The sequence below is a fragment of the Rhineura floridana genome, chromosome 2 (assembly GCF_030035675.1).
Source record: "Rhineura floridana isolate rRhiFlo1 chromosome 2, rRhiFlo1.hap2, whole genome shotgun sequence".
In the NCBI taxonomy this organism is placed as follows: domain Eukaryota; kingdom Metazoa; phylum Chordata; class Lepidosauria; order Squamata; family Rhineuridae; genus Rhineura; species Rhineura floridana.
Genome location: NC_084481.1, coordinates 13,588,286 through 13,610,979, shown reverse-complemented (window position 1 = coordinate 13,610,979; position 22,694 = coordinate 13,588,286). Strand labels below are relative to the sequence as shown.

At 43.0% G+C, this 22,694-nt stretch overlaps 1 protein-coding gene across 26 annotated transcripts in view; it reads right to left on the bottom strand.

Annotated features, from left to right (window-relative positions):
* MAP2 (microtubule associated protein 2) overlaps positions 1-22,694 on the bottom strand; it is a 468,623-nt gene that overhangs the window by 5,041 nt on the left and 440,888 nt on the right. For 16 of the 26 annotated variants that reach the window (XM_061607844.1, XM_061607838.1, XM_061607848.1 and 13 more), the window contains 6 exons: positions 21,877-22,065; positions 19,864-20,017; positions 17,398-17,741; positions 4,178-4,270; positions 2,740-2,821; positions 928-1,040 (listed from right to left, as the gene is read on the bottom strand). In XM_061607844.1, the coding sequence (XP_061463828.1) occupies positions 928-1,040; positions 2,740-2,821; positions 4,178-4,270; positions 17,398-17,741; positions 19,864-20,017; positions 21,877-22,065 (975 nt within the window). The remainder of the gene's footprint in view (positions 1-927; positions 1,041-2,739; positions 2,822-4,177; positions 4,271-17,397; positions 17,742-19,863; positions 20,018-21,876; positions 22,066-22,694) is intronic. The other 10 variants (XM_061607855.1, XM_061607863.1, XM_061607858.1 and 7 more) reach the window with 4 other exon arrangements.

Here is a 22,694-nt window from a genome sequence, read left to right as displayed (position 1 = left end):
GTGGGAGGTTATGGTGGAATCTAGTGGGTCACGGCTAGAACTTGGCGAAACAGGTGTAAGAAGTCTGGTGCCACACATAAGACGTTTCAGGAATAAGATCAATAGTGGCTGGGGTGTGTGTGGCTGGGATAGCTCTGAGGTTTTCTGGCTTTTACTTCTGGAATGCAATTTTTACTTGTTGGAGGAGAAAACAGCACCATGGTTAACAATTCATGTATGTTTTTGACATGGATGTGGCAGGATTTCCAGGCTAATTCAAGTGGTCTTACTGCAAACTGGCTTTTCAATCCATGAAGACGTTTTTTCTGCACGTGCTTAACGTGCTTGTAGCAAACTGGCCATGTGTATTGGCCCACCCAAGCAGTCCCATAGCAAGTACATGCATGCTAGTCTCAAGGTGAGCCATGAGAAGGCTGGGGAGTAGGGAAGGAAAATTGTGTGTAGAAACAGGACATTTTTAAGTAAGGTGGGGGAAAGTACAGAATAAAGAGTGAAATACTTTTTAAAAGTAGGAGTTTAAAATACATTGGCCTATTAAGCAAAACTATGGCTTAACACTGGACAGCATGAACATGCAGGCTCCCAGAGAGGAGTTCCCAGCTGCTTCACACTCTGCTATTTATGTAATGCAGCAGATAACAGCACCAGCACTGCCGTCTTCTCTAACAGAAGCCTCTTCGGTCTCTGGGTGTGCCTCCTGTTGGTACTAACCCTCTGAATCCTAGAATATCTGGGCTCAACTGGCAAATTGTCCAGTATCTATGAAATAAAAAATAATTGGGATGATGATAATGAGTTAGATCACATCTAATGTCCCAATGATTTCAGTGGAATCAGTGTTTATCTTAACTTAGGATGGATCCAATTCAGTGTTAATATGAATATATGTGTTAATATGTAGATAGTCGAGAAATGCCAGTGTCTTACCTTGATATTACCTCCACCAGGCACATGGTGAGCATTTTCCAGTGAACCAACCTTGGCATGGGCCTTTTCTTTAAAATCCAGTTTTACACTCTCAATTTTCACTCGTCCCCCACCTGTATGTTAGAAGAGGATACAGGAGTCTTAAAAAAGGCAAAACTCTCCAATGTCTGTGAACCACTTCTCAATATACATGCATTACAGATCACAGAAATAAGTAGTTCAGCTTACTGTGTTGTCAAAACCTGGGATCATATTTAAGCTCTTTGCTCCTTAACCATGATCTGTAACCAAGGTTCATTTTTGGCTACAGATCATGGTGAAGGAGAAGAGAGCATAACTGCTATCCTGGGGTTTGGATGACATGCCACGCCAAACTGTGCTGTGCTGAGCAAAAAGGACTGGGGAGCAGCACAACAGGTATGATCTCCCCTCCCGGAGCCAGCACATTCATGTAGTCCTGGTAAGCTTTGTTTGGCTTAGTGTCACATCTGAACTAGGTCACTATGAGGGCAGCTGGCACTGGGAACTTCGACATGAGAAAAAAATTGTAATGGCTTTCCATTAGAATAAGATATACATGCACAAGAGTGCCTAAATCAAACCTGGTATAAGCAAATGCTCTTCTGTAATGTTGAGGCCTTGCCAGTGGTTTTGAACAGGAAACCAAAACTTTACTTGGAAGCAGACCACAACAAAAACCAAGGCTAATGTGTGCATGATGAATGGCGCGTGTAAGAGAATGCCTATAAAACGCTTCTCACTGGCAATCCTACCAGGTCTTAGGAAGAATAGATGGTGGACAAACCATTGATCAGGTGGGGGAAAAGGTTGGAGTATACATTTTTCCTTTCCCCCTCCTTCTTTTAGAGTTCCTCTCCTACAGTCTTCCCTTCCATTGGTTTCCCAGGGCCAGTGTACTTTTCCATGCCATGTGTTTATTGGGGGAATGGGAGAGCTCTGGTTTCAGTGGATCAAAAACCTGTCCTGATCTGTCCCTAACACACCCTGGAACATTCCCCTTTCCCCCCTTCCTGCCATTTGAGTACTGACAACAGAGGGGCAATGGGAGAAGTCTTTTCCATGTTGCCCAGAAGGGGGCTTCTGAAGGTGGATCTCCCTCTTTGCCTGCTGCAAGGGCAATCCACAAAATTCAACAGCCCTTGGGACACCCACGCAGGGACCATAGGATTGCATTCTTAACACATTTTTATCCCCTCTAAGCCACCTTGTCACACTGCCCCACTTTAACTAATACTCAATACTTCCTTTGTCACAGTTTTGCTACAACATTTTACTCCCCACCCCCTTGACATGAGACTTATTAAATGGATGGTTCCTACAATCCAGTAAGTGGAGCATGTGATTAGTAGAAGAAAATATTCATGGGAAATATGCTAGCCAATCAAGTGAGGTTTGGGGTATATTCAGAAATGGGCTTGCAAACTGAACTATTCCCACTTTGTCAAAATAGGAAAAGAGCTCAGTGTTTTTTTTCTGAGTACAATTCAATTTTTGGACCTTATGTTTCCAATGGCATTAGAGGTGCTATAAGGACAGAATACTCCCCCCCCCCCGGCATCTTCTTCACGTCACATTTACCTGGTAGCGGCAATGGAGAGGACTTGCTGGAGGCTTCCTTCACCCCCTTCCTAGAATGGGGCAATGACAGTGTCCCAGATCTCAGGAGATCTAGGAAATGTGATTTTCCTAGGGTGCCTGCATCTTTATTATGGACACCAGGCACCCTGCAAACTACATGTCCATGTGCTCTTTGCAGAATTTAATTTTTCCTCCAGACAGTTGCTATCTTACCTGGCCTATGGCGGATATTCTTTAGTGAGCCACATTTTGAAGTCACATGACTTAAATCTATCTTCTTGGTTACAATTTGCACCTGTTAAAAATATACATGATACATCTTAGGCATGAGAAAATAAAACTTCGAAATGGGCATGCCCTGACTTTGAAAGATACTGCAAGAAAAGAGATGATTAGTAGTATACAATCATGCCACAAAGGAGGGAAACACCCAGATTAATACAGCAAGCTTCTCATTTGAACCTAGTAGAGCCATGTTAAAGCCTTTTCATTAGCAAAGTGAAGGTTGTAAATCAGGAAGTTGAGTGAGGGTATTTCCTAAGATGCTTCATGTGAAAGCAAGTTAATTTCAGTGCTGAGAACTCTATGATATATTTCTGTTTCCTTTTTACTTAGATTTCCAGGATCGTCTTGTCTTCTGTGGCTTATCTGGATTTCTGCTTAGAATATTTTTCTGTGCCTCTCTATCTACATATGAGAATTGGGCAATTATTTGAATGCCACTTTTCCGAGGCCTTATTTGGACTTGTAACTTTTTTTTTAAAAAAGGGTTTTTATTTGCATGAAAATGAATGGAATTGTATGGAATTAAATTAGGAGATGAGAAAAGGGGAAATTGCAAAGAGAAATAGCCCAATCTTGAGCTCATGTACTTAGATTACTGAGGAAATAATATTTTCTCAGAAGAATTTGCTAGGTACTGGTGAGAAGTAAAATGTTTTAAAAAATCCAAACACCTAGCAATAGTTTTAAAAAATACAGATTAGTTTCTGAAGCATCAACTATCATGTTTTCTTACAATATCCCTAGGCTATTAGGAGGTTACTACTTAAAATTATGATAGATTTAAAGTACATTTACTTGACCAGTTTGGATCCGCCATGAATGAGATGACCCAAGTGGACAAGCATATACTGAAAGTATGGGTTCACAAGTTGGCTCTGATTCCACATGGCCTTAATGGTGAAACGAAGTCACAGGATGGTGGGTCAACAACAATTGTATTCATCTATCCTCACTATGCTACCTGGCTGCCACCTGGTGAGGAAGTTCTACCAAGTGTAAGTGGTCACTTCCTAGCAGAGTACATATTGCTAGTCTTACACCCAAGACACTAGTCAAATGAGATTCTTTGTTGACATCCTTAATGTTTCCTCACATTTTCAGCCCTGTAAGGTTCTGGATTATTGATTGTGAAGATACTGTTGTGCATCCCATGTGACTGAGACCAGGAAATATGCTGTGGTCTGTGAGGAAGGATGGAGATACCCACCACTCAACACACAATGCTGACATACCACTAGACCAAGGTGACTTTGGAACATTAGTAAGAAGGGAAGCAGTGCTCGGTAGGGAGACAAAGGGCTAGGCTGTGCAGAGTGGGGTCACCATAGCTGGCTGGGGCACCTTGTTAGGCACCATCTCTACTTACATTTCCTCCCCCTGCTGAATGTTTGATGTTATCCTTGGAACCACATCTGGACTGAATATCGCTAAAATCAATCTTCTTGTTTAAAATCCTAACCTAAAAGGAATCGGAGGTTAACTTACTATAAGAGTTACTTTGGTATACTTGCCTACTGCAGTACAGGGGCGCTTTGGTTTAAAAGTTATCCTCTAATGACTCAAAGGATTGGGGAACCTGTGACCCTTTGGATGTTGCTGGCCTACAACTATCATTCCTGACTATTGGCCATGCTGGGTGGAGGTGATGTGAGCTGGAGTCAAAACAGCCTGTGTTGTTAAAAATGCCTTGACCTTTCTTTTCCATTTTTTCCAAGCTGTCTGCCTAAGAAAGCAAAACAAGCACTTCAAGATCCTGAGAGGCAGCTGATGTGCCAAGCTGCTTTCTCTTACAGCAAGTAGTTAAGCACCCATCACTATGTATGAAGATGAAAGGCCTATGTCTTCCAAACTACTGGAATGGAGCAAGGGAACAGCAGCAGGGATGATACCCGGAGCCAGGCACATGGAATCAGGGCACTGAAGGCCTGCTCTACATATTAAATATCAGTTTGGATTTCCATTATGAGGTTTTCGGTGGCATGTAACATAATGCACAAGTTGCAGATCATGACAGAAACAGTCAGTGTTAACACCTCTTTGGGGGCAAAGAGATCTATTTCTCATACTAATTTTATCCTCTTTACAAACTGTTGACCGCTGAAGGGTATTGGAAAATATAAACAGTCCATCTACTAAGTTACAGTATGCATGCCTATATTAGTTTTGTCTCAAAACTCCCACAATTGTTCCACAGATTATAAGCTTAATGGGCAGGGCAGTTTTGCCCCAAACTTTGGGGCCTTTATGGGTCTACTAGTCATGTTTATTTTCTTTGGATTATCACATGAACTACTCAGTGAACATGTTACAGTTCCTCATTTCTCCTACTCCCATAACCCATCTTGCCGCCCCCCTTTCTCCCCTCCTTGACTGACACAGATCTCTTTCTGGGGCAAGCATTAAACCCGGGATGGGGAACCTGTGGCCCACCAAATGTTGTTGGACTCCAGCTCACATCACCTCCACCCAGCATGGCCAATAGTCAGGAATGATAGTTGTAGGCCAGCAACATCCAAAGGGTCACAGGTTCCCCAATCTTGCATTAATGCAAAGGCCAAGCATTTCAGCATGGGGCAGAAGTACTTCTGTAAATCTGTTTATGCCTACTAAATGACTCCCTTGACTCTTGAAATGAGAATTGTGCTCCTCCAACACTTGCTCTGCCCTAGACACTGGGACACTTCATACATTACAGTCCCTTACATGGAGAAGGCCAAAAAAACCACTTCCCTGATGCAGTGCAGCACAGAGGAATTTCTCTTACTGGGCCAGCAGATGCAGTAAGAAGCTTACAGATATCATTGCTTCCATGTGGAGAGTTGCCATGTCAAAGTGGCTTCTGGCAGTTGTCGCTCAGAGGCTGTAATGTATGATGCGGGTGTCACTTGCTTCTCTCATTCTCTCTGCCCCCTTTAAATGGCTTCCTCCCACCATCAGTTTTCTAAGTTCCTGCTCCAGAAAGGAAGGGATGTGTGGAGTGAGTATACCTTTAGCAGGTGTCACAAGGGAGCTGGTGGAACAGATTATGGAGCTGAGATGGTATACAATGAAGAGTGCCACTTACATTTCATACGTATCCCTGAATTGTCTGCAAAGCGTCCGTTTGAAAAGCAGTCTCCACTGAACCCACAAATTGCTCTTTAAGCTCCCAGGAGTACAAAAAGCAGTGCGAGAGCTTTTCAAACAAGAAATATCACCCCTCCCTCCTTGATCTCTTTATTCTATCATAATTAATCATTCCATATTTTATGGCTGTGGGATCACATTCTTCTTTCCAAGTTTTCAAGCTAGCATTTTATTTGGTAGATACAGATTGATTTCATTTAACACCATCCCATTTACCAAGAAAAAAACCAAACAACTTTCATGAGAATTGTGCGACGGCACATTCACATGCACTGACTGTCCCTGCTTTATCTTTTTTGTATTTTTTGAAATTATAATGCATGCTGAGGTTTCCCTGGCAATTGAACAGGCTTGTGGTATTGTGTGGAAGGCTAAACAAGAACAACCTATCCTTTGCTTGTCTACCAGGGTGAACAGTAAGAAAGCAGGGTAACAATAACATATTATGGACTCTGCCCAGAGGCAATGTCTTCTTCTGAGTACCATCAATGTGCATAGCATGTTGCAGAATAACAAGGAAAATAGTCCCCTGTTCTGAGGAGCTTACAATCTACAATTTGCCACAGGGAAGGCAATAGAGGGTAGTGAGGTAGATGAAGGTGACAGCACATTTAGGAAGAATATACCTTCAGTTCAGTTACATGTGCTTAGGCATAGTTTCAGTATGGAATGAGTTCTATGGGACTGTGGCGTGGAATTCCTGAAAAAAGTGGGTTTTCAGGAGAAACTTTAAAGAAGAGACAGAGGTGATATCCTATAAGTGTTCTGGGAAGCAGTTCCAGGGGCAGCATGGGAGAAAGGGTAAGAAATGCTTGAGGGAGAAGGGGTCTATTGGAAGAGTGAGGGGTATAGGCAGGGATATACAGTAAAAGCAGACAAATGGAAGGGGGATAAGGCCAGGGGTATGTCCAAAGGGCCAGCTTCGGTCCCTGACATATCCACGTGGAGCTGTTCTCCTGTTGGAAACGCTGGTGAGCCATTAGTGGTCATTGTAGACAATGCTGAGCGAGTGTACAAATGGCCTGACTTAGCTTAAGGCAGCTTCCTATGTCTGATGAAGGGCTTTGAAGTTAAGGGTGAGGATCCAGGAGCAAACTTGAGGATGCATGCCACATGGTCAGATTGGACAGAGAGGTGAATGATTTTGGTGGCATAGCACTCAGAAGCAAAAGGTCCAATGGGAGGTCAGAGAAGAGACCAGTCAAGGTGGGAGATAACTAGAAGATGAATCAGGGTATTTGCTCCAGCAAAGCTTCAATGTCCCATTTGAAGCATGGTAAGTTGAAGCAGAGAAATGTGCCCTTCTTAACAACAATATCACAGTGGTATCACAATGCCTATACTTCCAAATAAAGACAACACAATTCAGATGTGCAATATGTGTGCCCTAAACAAAAAAGAAAAAGATGTTTAGTACAAAGGGCTATGTGATGCTACTCTCTTTTACATAGTCATGTGTAATTCCAAAGATAAGGTATGATGTGTCCATCAAAATAAAATCTGCCATCAAATCTAAATAGTGGATGGCCAGGGATTCTGAATGATGATAGCAAGAGACCTCTTTACTTTCACTAGCTGCTGCAGTGATTTTTCATATTTGACTTGAATTATCGTCAAATGTCTGTTCTGAGGTTCTGGTATCCTTTTTTTTATAGGAAGATCAAACTAAACAGCTGTTTACTGGAATGTCCAAGGCAACTGTCATAAAATACTGTATTAATTTGTGGGTTTTTTAAAACTTCAGCTACATATGTTATTTTAGGTGATTTGATTATATTTAAAGTATCTTGATGAACATTGACCATCAAACATGAACTGTGGACCTGGTTGCTAGAGAAGGGTAAGTCAGATGGAATAATGTAAAGCCCTCTCGAAATTTCTGCTCTGCCTGCCTGTTGCTAGCAATAAGGAATCAGTAACTCCTCTGAGAAGTAACTGGGAGGAAGAATTTGCTCCACAAATGCTGATGCAAGGGGGACAGCATGTCCAGACTGTTGCAAGGTCTTGTGAAAGCCTGATTTAGAAATGTAGCCCCCCTGGGAAGCTCCTTGAAGTGACATGACAGAAAAAAAGGTTCTGTTCCATCTCAGTTCCTAACACCTGCATGATCCAGACCTTTATCCCCCCATTTTCATCTGGGCAGTTCTTTCCCTTGGTCTACTTCATGCCCAGCTGCTGGCAAACTGTAGCTCCTGGAGGACTACACCTTTGCTCTTGTTTGGCTGGTATGGCATACAACATGACTGGCTATTCAATTCATGTAAGAAGCCTTCTGGGAAAGACCAATAAACGTCTCAGCAGATGTACTGCACAGCTCTGGATCTGTGGTTGTGTGCTCAGTGCACCTTGATTCCTTATATTATGTCTCCATCAGCCCACCTTGTTTCTTCTCCATCTGTGTCTTCTGTTTGCTACTGTCTCGCTCCACTAGACACCTGATTCTTGGAGCTCCCCTCCCTTGTTGCTTCCGTCTCTGATTCTGTCATCTGGTCTGACAACTCATGTTTGGGTACATGTTCCATGTGGTCCCACATCCTGTTCCAAAGTCAGAGTGCTGGACCTGTATCTATCCAGGTCTTGATACACTTGAGTTCCTGAGGCTGCTCTGAGTTCCTTTTCCCTTTTCCAAGCATGTGATTCCTGCCTGCCACCCAAAAACACTTTCCCTAAAGTATTGAACTCCATAAAGAGCTTTTTTAACCCTTCATGTTTGCATCCTTTCTCCACATTCCCAGCTGACTTCTCAGCAGAATTCAGCACATCTCCTGCACCAGCCACTACAGCCAGAAGCTGTTAAGAGGCAGCCACTGTCCAAGCACCTGTGTGTGTGTGTGTGTGGGAACCCTGTCCTGTAAGGAGCTTAACATCCAGATGCTTCAACAGCCATTCTGGGCCAGGATTATTTCTTCTGTGGCCCAGAAATTTAGCAGCAGTGCGGCAGCTGGAATGTCTAAGGAGGTGTGTGTATGTGTTTTGCAATGCCAGTGCCTCCTGCACTGGCCACCAGAGCCAGGAGATGTGAGAGGCAGCAGCAGCAACACAAGCATCCTAGGGAGGAAGCCTTAGCCTGTGGGGGACCAACCACTGGCTGCTCCAGCAGTCAATTCCAGGCCAGGAGATTCAACTGCAGAGTGGCACTTGCTGGAACACCGGAGAGGACAGGAAAGTTGTGTAGCCCTTTGCTAATAACTATTATCCTCCAGTCTATTTATTGTATTTTAATTACATTGTAAGCCACCTTGAGAACTTTGGTTAGTAAGCCATGTATAAATGCACCAGAAAAAATCAATGCCAAGGGCATTTCTTTTATAATCATTTCTGGCATGCCACATCCAGGAATGCTTTATTCTTACTGCATATGTTCTAATCTAGGGTTAAGCACTGACCTTGAAACAAGTCAGGGCCTAGTCCTGTTCACCTCTGGCACAACTTATGCCCTAAAAAGTTTTTTCAAAACCACAAAACCACTTGGTCAAAGCTTTTGGGCTGGTATGCATTCTGTTGGCTCATATGTTGGGTGCCAAGGGGTAAACCTCTCCATGCTATCCTTGTTGGGTGTGCTGTCTCCTCTGAGTATATAATACATTAGCTCAAGCAGTTTGCAAGTAACTACCAGCCTCATTTCACAGAAGACTGTGACAAAATGCTTACAGCAGGCCACAGAAATGACATACTAGCTCTATTTTTTAAAATCAAAATACCAGTCAACCAACCCGTGCCAGTACTTACAAGAAGAAAAGGCTCATTGGGTTTCTGCACTAGAAATATAAGATGTGGGAACCAGTAATCACTCTACTTTAAACACTGATTTTAAACCTATATGTAGTAGATGAATACTCATTCTACTATATGAAACCAATTTAAAACATAAAACTGTAATGTTTAGAGTTATTTTCTCTCCTGTATTTTGTTTCAGTAGGTTCCTTGCTTCTTTCTGAGCTCTCATGACAGTTCATGCAACTAGAGTAATGAGGCTGATATATGCGATTTTAATGAAAATGTATGTATACCTCAGGGGCTATTCTCTGCATATGTGTGCATAACTTTCAATGATAATTCAGTCCTTGGCGGACCAATTTTCCCATCCTTGGTGACTCCAAATTCCCTTTGAAGTCCACAGGACATGGCACAGGTAATGGGACTTCGGTTTAGTATGCACAGAGAGACAGCAGGGCACAGCCCATTCTTCTCATATGCTGTTTTATAAAGAGGAGCAATGTAAGCAAGGGAAGTCTGGGCAGAAGCCCCAGGCATACCATTGTTATACTGACCCACTCTGTTTCTGAACCTTCTTTAAAGGGTTAGTTAATTGCGCTCGATTGGTTTCTTGAAGTTTGGGGTTAAAGTCTAATTTGACCTAGCAAAAAAGTAAGCTGGAAAGTGGCTAGTTCAAATCTCACCTCAGCTACAAAACCATCACATTTATATACTGTCTTTCCTCCAAGGAGCTCAAGGTGGCATGTATGATTCTCCTCCTCCCCATTTTATCCTCACAACAACCTGTGAGGATTGTTAGGCTGTGAGAGAGTGACTAGCCCAAGGTCATCCAGGGAGCTTCATGGCTGAGTAGAATTAGACAAATTCATAGAGGATAAGGCCACCAATGGCTACTAGCCATGATGGCTATGCTCTGCCTCCATAGTTGGAGGCAGTACGTTTCCAAAGACCAGTTGGTAGAAACAGGAGGGGAGAGTGTTCTTGTGCTTAGGCCCTGCTTGTGGGCTACCCATACACATCTGGTTGGCCACTGTGAGAACAGGATGCCGGATTAGAGGGGCCTTTAATCTGATCCCCCAGAGATGTTTATTTATTAGTATTTACATACTGCCCTCTCACAAAACATCAGGGCAGTGAACAGCAACATAAAAACAATCATTAAAACGACTGGCTACTTACAAACATTTTGAACAGCTGCATAGACCTGTCAGCAGAAAAAAGGCTTCGAGAGATGCCAAAAGTCTTCAAGAGTTCTTACTTTCTTATGAGTGGGGATTTGAATCTGGGTCTTCCAGATTCTAGTCCAACCCTCTAACTGCTGCACCACACTGGCTTTTTGTGAAATGGATGTGAAATGCTTCGAGCACTGATAGGTGTTCTGTAATGGCTAAGTATTATTACTGTTGTTCATCTCAAATGGAAGGTCCATGTCCAACCTACTCCAGCTGTAAGATGAAAGTTGGTTGGGGAGGGTAGATTGGGTTCAGTTACAGAGTACATGTTTTGAGGTTCTGTCGTCAGCATCCGCAGTTAAAAGGATCCGGGGAGAAAGGGCTGTGAAAAGACTCTGTCTGAGAGAACCAAAGCTAGTAAGTGCACGCAGGCACCACTGGACAACATGAACAAATAATGTGACCTGGTATTACATAGCTCCTTATGTTCCGATCTCTTTGCTCAAGTGGTATCCAAGGCAGGCAAGTGCAGCACTTGCCACATGAGTCCCTCACATATCCCAGGCTAAAGAAAACGTGGTGCTACAAGGCCAGCTAGATGCTATACTAAACATGCTGCTGCCACTGAAATAGGCAACTATCTCCCCACGTAGCCTGAAGTATAATCAACCTGTGCCCTGATATTCTTTATTTCCCAACCTCCAATGCACATCATTGGCTGCTGCTGAGGAGCGGGGAAACCCAGAGCATTGTGATGTCAGGACATGGTTAAGTTCTACTAGCCATTATTATGAGGGAAGAGGGGGAGCTAAATGTGCAGCTGCTGTTTTCAGCAGGAACTGCACACCCTGATTCTTTAAAAGCCAGGGTGCATTCTCACATTGGCGAACATTTTCAGCCACTTCTAAAAATGTGTGGAAGATACATTGTTAGTGTAATTAATATGAGAATATAGGCCTGAGACAGCCCCAGCATTATAGCATCATCTTTGGCAATGTCAGCTGCCTTGGAGCTAATTCTGTGGATTAGCCTTAGAAAGTTTGCAGATTGGCAGGCACTGGGATCATTTACACTGCCACAGGCTGAGGGATAGGCTATATCTTTTATAATGGGAAAAGTGCCCTTTTGCCACACAAGGTGTGCAGTGCAGGGCAGTGACTCATAGTTTCTGCTATTATCCTTCTTAACATGTGAAAGGGAACTTGGCATACCTAGCAATATTTCCCCCTTATGGACCCTGGGACATCTTGCAAATCATCAGTACCGCCAGGTTGCTTCTGAATGCCCTTCCCTGAAGGGTTTTCTGTTCCTGACTGATAGCATGTTGGATTCCTTCTGAAATCTATCAGACATACCTAAGAGCAAGCAGCCTTTAAGTTTTGCCGAGAATGGAATATTTTTACCCAGCAATCCCTTAAGAAGAAATAGAGACAATTCTCTCCTGTTTAAGATCACAAGATATACCGCCTCCTTGCCTTTTAGCCCTATATAAAGCCAATTAAAATCTTCTTGAGGCACAAATTGCAAGCTTGGCTGCCATGCCACAGTGTGAGGTATCATCCCCTGAGGAGAGAAGGGAAAGTGCAAGGTTCTTTTTGGACTCTCCTGATTTATTTATTTATTTATTAAACTTGTATACCGCCCCATAGCCGAAGCTCTCTGGGCGGTTTACAATAACTAAAAACAAATACAATTTAAAATACATCTTTTAAAAACAATTTAAAACACAATTTTAAAATTTAAAACAATATAGAACACATGCTAAAATGCCTGGGAGAAGAGGAAAGTCTTGACCTGGTGCCGAAAAGATAACAGTGTTGGTGCCAGGTGCACCTCGTCAGGCAGATCATTCCATAATTTGGGGGCCACCACTGAGAAGGCCCTCTCCCTTGTTGCCATTCTCCAAGCTTCCCTCGGAGTAGGCACCCGGAGGAGGGCCTTTGATCTTGAACGTAGTGTATGGGTAGGTTCATATTGGGAGAGGCGTTCCATCAGGTATTGTGGTCGCAAGCCGTGTAAGGCTTCATAGGTCAATACCAGCACCTTGAATCGAGCTCGGAAACATAAAGGCAGCCAGTGCAAGCAGGCCAGAATTGGTTTTATATGTTTGGACCGTCTGGTCGCTGTTACCAATCTGGTCGCTGCATTTTGCACAAGCTGCAGTTTCCGAACCGTCTTCAAAGGCAGCCCCACATAGAGTGCATTGCAGTAATTTATTTATTTATTTATTGCATTTGTATACCGCCCCATAGCCGAAGCTCTCTGGGCGGTTTACAACAAATAAAAACATTAAAAACAAATATACAAATTTAAAAACACATTTTTAAAAAGCAATTTAAAAACACAGATCTTCCTCTTTCAACAAGCCTCCTAGGTAGAGACCCTATCCCAGTCCGCATCTAATTTAGAGGTTACCAGAGCATGGACAACTGAAGCCAGGTTATCCCTGTCCAGATAGGGATGTAGTTGGGCCACCAACCGAAGTTGGTAGAAGGCACTCTGTGCCACTGAGGCTACCTGAGCCTCAAGTGACAGAGATGGTTCTAGGAGAACCCCTAAGCTACGAACCTGCTCCTTCAGGGGGAGTGCAACCCCATCCAGAACAGGTTGGACATCCACCATCCGGTCAGAAGAACCACCCACTAACAGCATCTCAGTCTTGTCTGGATTGAGCCTCAGTTTATTAGCCCTCATCCAGTCCATTGTCACAGCCAGGCACCAGTTCAGCTCATTGACAACCTCACCTGAAGAAGATGAAAAGGAGAAATAGAGCTGCGTGGCATCAGCATACTGATGGCAATGCACTCCAAAGCTCCGGATGACCTCATCCAACGGTTTCATGTAGATGTTGAACAGCATGGGGGACAGAACTGACCCCTGGGGAACCCCATACTGGAGAGTCCAGGGTGCCGAGCAATGTTCCCCAAGCACCACCTTCTGGAGGCGACCCACCAAGTAGGAGCGGAACCACTGCAATGCAGTACCTCCCACTCCCAACTCAGCAAGTCTCCCCAGAAGGATACCACGGACGATGGTATCGAAAGCCGCTGAGAGATCAAGGAGAATCAACAGAGTCACACTCCCCCTGTCTCTCTCCCGACACAGGTCATCATACAGGGCGACCAAGGCTGTTTCTACGCCAAAACCAGGCCTGAAACCTGACTGAAATGGATCCAGATAATCGGTCTCATCCAAGAGTATCTGGAGCTAGCCCGCAACCACTCGTTCAAGGACCTTGCCCAGAAATGGAACATTTGCTACCGGCCTATAGTTATTAAGATTTTCTGGGTCCAGGGAGGGTTTCTTCAGGAGTGGTCTCACTACCACCTCTTTCAGGCCACCAGGGACCACTCCCTCTTGCAGAGAGGCATTAATCACCTCCTTGGCCCAGCTGGCTGTTCCATCCCTGCTAGCTTTTATTAGCCAAGAAGGGCAAGGATCCAGCACAGAAGTGGTTGCACGAACCTGTCCAAGCACCTTGTCAACGTCCTCAAGCTGCACCAACTGAAACTCATCCAAGAAATCGGGACAAGGCTGTGCTCTGGATACCTCGCTTGATTCACCTGCTATAACACTGGAGTCTAAGTCCTAGCGGATGCTAGATATTTTATCCTGGAAGTGCCTAGCAAATTCATTACAGCGGGCCTCAGATGGTTCTACCATGTCCCTGGGGCCACAGTGTAATAGCCCTGGACAATTCTGAAGAGCTCCGCTGGGCAGCAAATTGATAATTTGATAGTGGCAGCAAAATATTGTTTTCTTGCTGCCCTCACTGCCCCTAAATACAGCTTACCATAGGCACTTACCAGTGTATAATTGCATCCACTAGGAGTTCGTCTCCATCTGCACTCAAGCCGTCTCCGATATTGTTTCATCGCTCTCAACTCTGGGGTATACCATGGAGCCGTATGAGTTCTACACAGGAGAGGGCGCCCAGGAGCAATCATGTCAACCGCCCGGGTCATTTCTGTATTCCACAGCTCGACCAGGGTTTCGACAGGAGCACCAGCCCTGATCCATTTTTTTCTGCTATGTGCCAAGTCACAAGATTCATGCTCAGCTCCATCGAGTGGCCCTTGCTAGGATGTACCACCAGCAAATGGGTCTGAGAGATGGCACTGCTAGAACATTTCTTCTTGAGAATGCCACCTGTTGCAGGGGACCATTTAAACAGGCAGTCCTCAGTTTGCACCCTCAAGTGATGCACAATCCAGCAAGGGTTAAACCACATGATTTGACTGGCAATGCAATTTGGCTCTGAGCAAGGAGATCTTTGTAAAGCTGACAGCTTATCAGTTGTCTCTCTCCTCCCCACTGCGTAAGTTACAGCCACCTATTGTAAGGATTCTTTTTCCAAAGAGAACTTAAAATAACCCACTGTAGCCTTGACCCCTTTCTTTCTACCGTGATCTACATGCTCCTACACCCAGATGCATCTGCCTTTGTTTTCTCACAGCTCACAATAAGAAAAGTTCAAATGCTTCCATTACTTCCTGTCAGAGAGGATCATTCTCATAATGTCTGAGATCCTCTCTTGGGATGCAATCCAATGCAAACTTTTCCAGAAGTATGATGTTTGCCTTCATATGATATCTACTGCTTATTAAAAAAAAAAACAGTGGCAGAAGTGGCTGGGTAGATGGGTACAGAGATGACTTTGAAAGGATTTGTTAGTTGATGAGTTTCTAATGAGACCTTTGCAACCCAGCATTTCTATTTTGATTTATTTACCATTCAGACATCCCCTGCTGTTCTATGTAAGCACCTCCAGACCCTGGTGTTGTCACAGTACTATTCTGCTCCCCAGGACAGCTGCAAACCAAGAACGGATACTGAGCTACAAGATTAACAGATGCCTCTGGAAAAAGGAGAAAGTCTATCTCCAAATGACACTTTAGGATAGTATATCTATACTCTTTTAGTAATTTTCCTGTCATATTTGCTTATGTTACTTGTTTAGCATTTTCCACTCTCTCCTCCATCCATGGTTATGACACTCAGCATGGCAATTCCAACTCAGGTTATGAAACTCCACCTGCCTAGAATTTGTTTCCATAAATTGACTGATGAAGCAGAATTCCTTTCAGCAGCTAGGAGAGTCGTAGCCAGAAATGATATAGGAGAATAAACACTGAGGTATTGTTACTACATCATTCTGGGCTGTGCTTAATTTCTAGAAAAGCGACGACAAGAGCTAAAGTCCCCCTGGAAACAAAATTCTATGGCCTTTACCTCAACCTGTGCCAACTTAGAAGTTGTACTATGTACCTGATCATGTACAAAGGACCTCCATGAGAATGAGGCCATAGAGTCATACACACATACCCCTCCCCTAGTGACAAGAGCATCCCTTAGTTTCTGAGATTGCTGGAGGAAGGGCTTTTGATCCAAAGAGTATGCTGTCGCTAACCCACTTTCATGGTCCCTACAGTCACATTAATAGCAATATGATGTCTCAGGCCCCCCCCATCATTCAGAAACTGACTCTGTGTGTGTGTGTGTGCATGCAAGGGGGGGGAGAGAATTGGAAACCAAAGAATCTGTAGGTGAGGGGACCCCAAGGATAGCCAGTGTCATAATCAAAGAAGGAACTGACCTATACATCTTTAATTAAAATAATATTCTTGTATGCTTATTGTATTTCCTTGAATGGGCATTCTAAGGTATTCTGTATGGTAAATGTATCAAGTAGTTGTTCCTCTTATCTGGTTTTAGCCTCAGTGCAAAAATACTACGATGACATTTACAATTTTTAACTTAGCTATTTTTTTCATTTAAAAGTATTTCAACAATAATATATACAATCTGATAAAAATACAGATTTTTTAAAAATGCGTTTGTTCAGTCTACATAGCAGCACATTTGATAAAAACATTCCCCAACCTCCCAAAAGTCCCAAACAACAATAAAAAAGGATTTAATTGTGAAAACCCCAGAACTGACAGGTTTCCATAGGTATTGGGAAAGAGGTTTAAAGGAAGGGGGATATGGAAGCGAACCACATCTCCATCTATCAGGTCATTCCTCTCTATGAGACCCTGGATGACAGTGTTGTTGTTTTTTAAAAATGGGGAACGTGTTGTATTCTGCTTCTGGTGATAACACCTGAACCCACCCCCTCAATCCTCCTGCTCATTGCTGTTGCGGAGCTTCTTTTGGGGGGCTGAAAGAGCAAGGTAAAACATTCTGGCAATAAGTGAGGAGTGCACTTGGTAGTTACTAGACAAATACCATGCATCCTTTCTTCACTCCCCCTCTAGATCAGAAGCAATATCCTGTGAAGTACAGTGGCTTGTAGTGTGCATTAGGACAGGTCTCTCTTGGAATTCTTGCAAGAGATTAAGTTAGGGTAACCAGTAAAGTAACCTGATCATGAGAGGGTCCTGTATCTTTTAAGAATTGCATATAAAGGAACAGGAGACACTATCCCTGGTGAAATTACCTCCCTAATGCAACTCTTAAAAGCATAGGGGGTTCTTAATGGTCTGGATATTGTAATCCTATACCCAAGTGCTGGTGCTGATAAATCCTGATAAAACATTATTGGTTATTATCAGAATGAAGGCCTTACCTGTCCCCCTTTAGGCTGATATTTGATGTTCTCTGTTGACCCAATTTTGGACCTGACATTCTTGAGATCGGGCAGAGGCTGATTAATGAGCCGTAGTTGCTTAGGGGTGGCTGGAGATTTTGGAGGTGTGCGTATGATAGCCACTTTCTTCTCAGTGGGCACCAGAATACCAGATTTGGGGGTGCCTGGTGTGTGAGGGGTTCTGGAATAGCTAGGGGTCCCAGGAGTGCCTGGGGTACGGGAGGAATAACTAGGTGGTGTCCCAGGAGTTATGGCGGTGGATCCTGGTGTAGTTGGGGTTGATGTGCCACTCTTTCCTGTTCGGCTTCGAATAGGCTCTGATCCTGTATTGAAAACAGAGGAACAATTAAACCATGTAATAATTAAACCATATATTTGTATATCCTGGAGAATTCAACTGGAAAGCAGCCTAATTAGACTTGAAATTCCTCACAAAGTTAACCTAACATCCTCAAAGGATTACAAATACGAACCTAAATACATATGGAAAAACAAAGAGAGTTTTTCTTCACTTGTATTTGTTATCCATTCCACTAGTATTTACAAGGTGTCTAACAGTATGGCTGAATATTTTCTCGTGTCTTATTTATACCAGTACATTTTGAGTACATACTGTACTCAAAACCTCAATAGAGTCTAACCTCCTTCATTCCAATTATATTACTTAATGTGTCAATATATACTAATCCCCATATTCTTATAAATCTCTTGTCCAATGTAAGGTGTTTGCAATTTTTTATGATTACAGCAAATTCTCATACATGTATTTTACTGATTTCTTTGAAACTGCCCAGAGGATTATGTTTAATGGGTGTTAAATGGGTGCTACACACGCGCATTGCTGACATCAACCAAGATGGCGGCAGAGGCTTCAGCCCCTTAGGGGAACCTCGGCTGCCATCTTGATTGATGGCAAACCTGCACGCGCAGCCGCAAAAAACAGTGGAGACAAAGGTAGGTGAACTGGGGGGGGTGGGCGGCTCGGAAGCTCCTGTCCGGCGAGCCACAGCTGCTTCCACGGATCGCGGAAGTGGAGCTGAGGGGCCCAGGGCAGGCTGGTGCCCAAGGGCCCTGACATGCCTGGGGCCAGCCCTGACAACAAATTTTGCAGGTCTGCATATTTTTCAATGAATCTTCACTTAAATGAATAAGAGCAAATAGCACAGAAATGAAAATGAATGTTTGTCTAAATTCCTTTTAAGGCAACTGAACAACTGTGCCAAACTGAATATGTTTTTAAAATATATTGACCATAATCCTATTATCAGAGCACAAATGCAAGTGAGCGAGGTAACACCAATGTCACTTTAGCATGCATCTAAGGGCTGCAAATTCAATTACTCCAAGATGTGTAGTTCAATTCAGTGCCTGTTTACTAGGAAGCAAGTCATACTTTGTTTAATGGAACTTACTTCCAAATAATTTCTCAACAAGTGTGCAGCCCAGCATATTTGCTTGGAAGAAATTAATGGCATTTATTTATTATGGTTTTCCTCTACTCTACTCTATGGCTACGTTGCCTCCTTATCTCATTTTATTCTTGCAGCAGCATAGAAAATGAGGCCAAGCAGAGAGGCACTGAATTCCCAAACCCATCCAGGCATTCTTGTGCAGCGATTTGATTCCACATTGAAGCCCAGCAGTCCAACTGCTGTTTTCAGTCTGGGCTTAAAAAAGTGTGTTCGTATAATGTGCTACAACCGAAATGAATCTTAAAGTGCAATATAGACAAAGTGGGAGTGCTGGGTATCCCAAGCTCCTTGATCATGTTGTAAAAGTGGCTGACCCCAGTTCACTGCAGCTTTGAATCTCTGACTGGATCCTTAATTGTAAGCATGCAAGGCAGTGGCAGCCAACATGCTGCTCTCCAGATGTTATTGTACTACAGCTCCCATCATCCCTGACCACAGGCTGTACTGGTTGGGGCTGATAGGAACTGGAGTCCAACAGCATCTGGAGGGCACCATGTTGGCTACCAATAATGTAAGGGATGAGACAGTGGATAAGTTGTAGTTCTTCAGCAGTAACCCAAGGACAGGGGGAGTTCTATGGTGTTGGTGTTAACCAGGCATGGGATCCATTGGCCAGTGCCGGTTTGAAAGCATTTTGTCGACCTAACAGGCTGGCATCAATTTGAGTTTGTTGCTTATCTGCTAGCCACTGCTTTTACTGATCAGTGGTTTTTTTCCTTCATAAAAATATTGATATTAATATTGATTTTTTTACAGGAAACACTGATATGTTGAAGGAAATATTGATATTTCCTTTAAAAATATTGCTATTTTGGGGGGGAAATTTTAAAGGAAATATTGATAAATTATCATTCTTAAAAATAATGTTTTAGACGTGGATTTTTTTTTAAGTCCACTTTCAAAAATAGCCATGGAAATTTGCTACATTAAAATCTGATCCTCAACTATTGTGCTACAGTGCACAGAAACATACTGGTGGTCCGTCGCACTGATGAGGAGATGGTGCTGTTCAGGGAGAAAGAATTCTCATCTCGTTCTCTGTCCCCTGACAGGCCCCTCCGGGTGGGTAAAATCGAAGAAGGTCTTGGTAAAGAGGAACGCTTTTCTGGGCTCTTGGTTACACCATCCTAGTAGAAACAACAGAAAATATTTTTGCTTTAAACAAGATTTGGTAAAATACAGTTTTTGAGACTACATGTAGCTTTACACCAGTTTCCCTCCAGCAGCACCTTTAGAACTATGTGAGGGTAAGAAAGATCAGATCAAGCCTCAATAGATTAGTTTTCAGCAATCCCAGCATCAAGAGGTGAGATTTTATCCCCAGAGGAATCCAATATTGATTTAACTTTGCTTACAGCAATGTCATTAGTAAAAGGCATGCCAACATGAGATTATAGGCAAAACAGAGTATTTTGGGAGGCAGGGGGAGGGTGAAGCATTGTTGATTTCTGTTCGCCTATGACCGTGCCAGTATCAGCCTCAAGTATTTCTGTATCTGCAGTCAAAATGACACCTCCCTGCTCTGGAGTAAAGCTAATTTAAAACATACACATATCATGGATTGAGAGGAAATTTTGTTCTGCTCAAGCTGAACAGTGCAATTCACAAATTATTCAACAAACGAGTATATAGGCCTCATCCTATTGTAGCATACAGCAGAAAACTACCCTATGTGTCAGTATTTCAGTTTATCAGGTTTATAAAGTTAGGTTCAAGTCAGACAATAGTTTTTAGGAGCGGTTAAAGTGGTATGATAGAGACATCACTGCTTTTTTGTGCACATGCATTCCTTTGACAACAGTTGCCTTTAATTAAATGGGGCTTGCAGGTTGTTGGAAAATGTCTTAAAACTTGCAAAACCTGTTTACCCAAGGCAATAATGAGATGACTGAATAGACCAACTGCCAACAATCTCTCTCTCTTTCATCCTATCTTCCGCACTGAAAAGGCATCATCTGTTTCTAGCCCAAAATGGATATATAATGGATGGATTCCTAGAATTTTAATCAAAACCTGGGAAGGAATAGGGATGCATGATCGTGAATGAAGTAGGGAAGAAATGTTTTTCTTTCTGGAGTGTGAGAAACAGAAATGCTGGTAAGGCCTTAGCTGAGCTAAGACAATATACCAGTGCGAAGAAAATACAAGATTTTTTACTCTATGCCACTAGCAGCACTGGGTGGCCTTAAGCACAGGTGGGCAACCTGGGCCCAGGATCCACATACAGCCTCCAATCTCATTTTATGTGGCCCCCAACACCTTTTGAAGCCGACCCATTCTTCCACCCTAACATAGTTCTTTCCATCCTATTAATTTTTTCCCTTTCTTGCCTTTCTGGATCATGTGTCCATAGTCAGAAAGGAATTACTTTCACTTTCTATAGAGATAGTAGCTACATTTGTTTGCTGTACTAAAAAATAAAATAAATCTCCTGTATACTTATTTGAGGGAAACGCCACTGAATTGAATCGAATTGAAACTTTATTTTTACCCTGCCCTTTTTCCAAACTGGAACTCAGGGCGGCTTACAAATAGAACTACATGTAGTTAAAAACATAGAAAAACATAAATTAAAATACAATTAAACTATGCACAACCTTAAAACCGTGAAAGGCACTTACAAATCTAAAAGACCCCAGTGAGGCTTATTTCTGAGTAGACCTGCAAATTCTAATCTGAGGTAGCCATGGTGAAAACTGACGTAGGGAGGCTGTTAATCCAGAACACTTTTGTCTCTGGCCCTGTCCACCATCAGCATGCAGCCTCCAACAATTCTCTCTCCAAAGGAATACGGCCCTCAACAGAAAGAAGGTTGGCCACCCCTGCTCTACGGTTCTTTTGCTACTGGGTAAAGGAAACTCTGAATGATGTCAGCGTGAAATACTCATGTCCAGGAGGAGGAGAGCCAGTGAGACAGCAAAAAGACTTGAATTTACCTCTGGCCCTTTCTGACCTATCACTGTCTATACTAACTCCACTGCCTTACCTGAGCATCTGTTTTTGAATATGGCAAGCAGTCTCTTGGGCCCGCTGAAGAGGGCCTCACATAATAATTGTCTGCATTGAGCAAAGTAGCTTTTTTAATAGTAGTTAATGAGCAAGCTGAGCTGGGTCTCGGAGGCAGCAATGACTTTGCTCTAACCTTTGAGGCAGGAATCTTTGACAAAGAAGAAGTCTAGTCATGAGAAAAGAAACAGAAGAAACACAATATGAACACGAACAATGACACAAACAGAAAATGCATGCAGTATGGAAAACAGACCACAAAACAGAACTTTAAACATCACGATGTGTGCAAATCCTAAGGTACACATGGAAATGAGTCTATGGTGTTTTTTATATATAAAATATATATATAGAGGCTATTTTTCAGATTCTCAACATGATTCTTCATAGTTGTTCATAAGCACATGAAGCTGCCTAACAGTCAGACCATTGGCTCATCTAACCCAGTGCTGTCCACGCTGCCTGGTGTCAGTTTTCCAAGTTTTAGACTGGGATCATCTCAGCCCTGCTACCTGAGAACCTCCTGATGCTGGGAGATGCCAAAGACTGAAGTCAGAACCTTCTGGATGCAAAGGAAGTATTCCACTACTGAGCTGCAGCCCCTCCTTCAGGCCCAGAGGGACAGCATCTATTTTACTAATAAATGGGAAGATTTAGTTTTAAATGTTGCAGTTGTCATACAATTGGAGGCCCAAATTGCTACAAGTTGCACTAAAATAAATATTTAAAAATATAGACAAAAAGTGATAACCTAATATACTAAACACTTTGAGAGTGGACAGTTATTTTTATATGTAG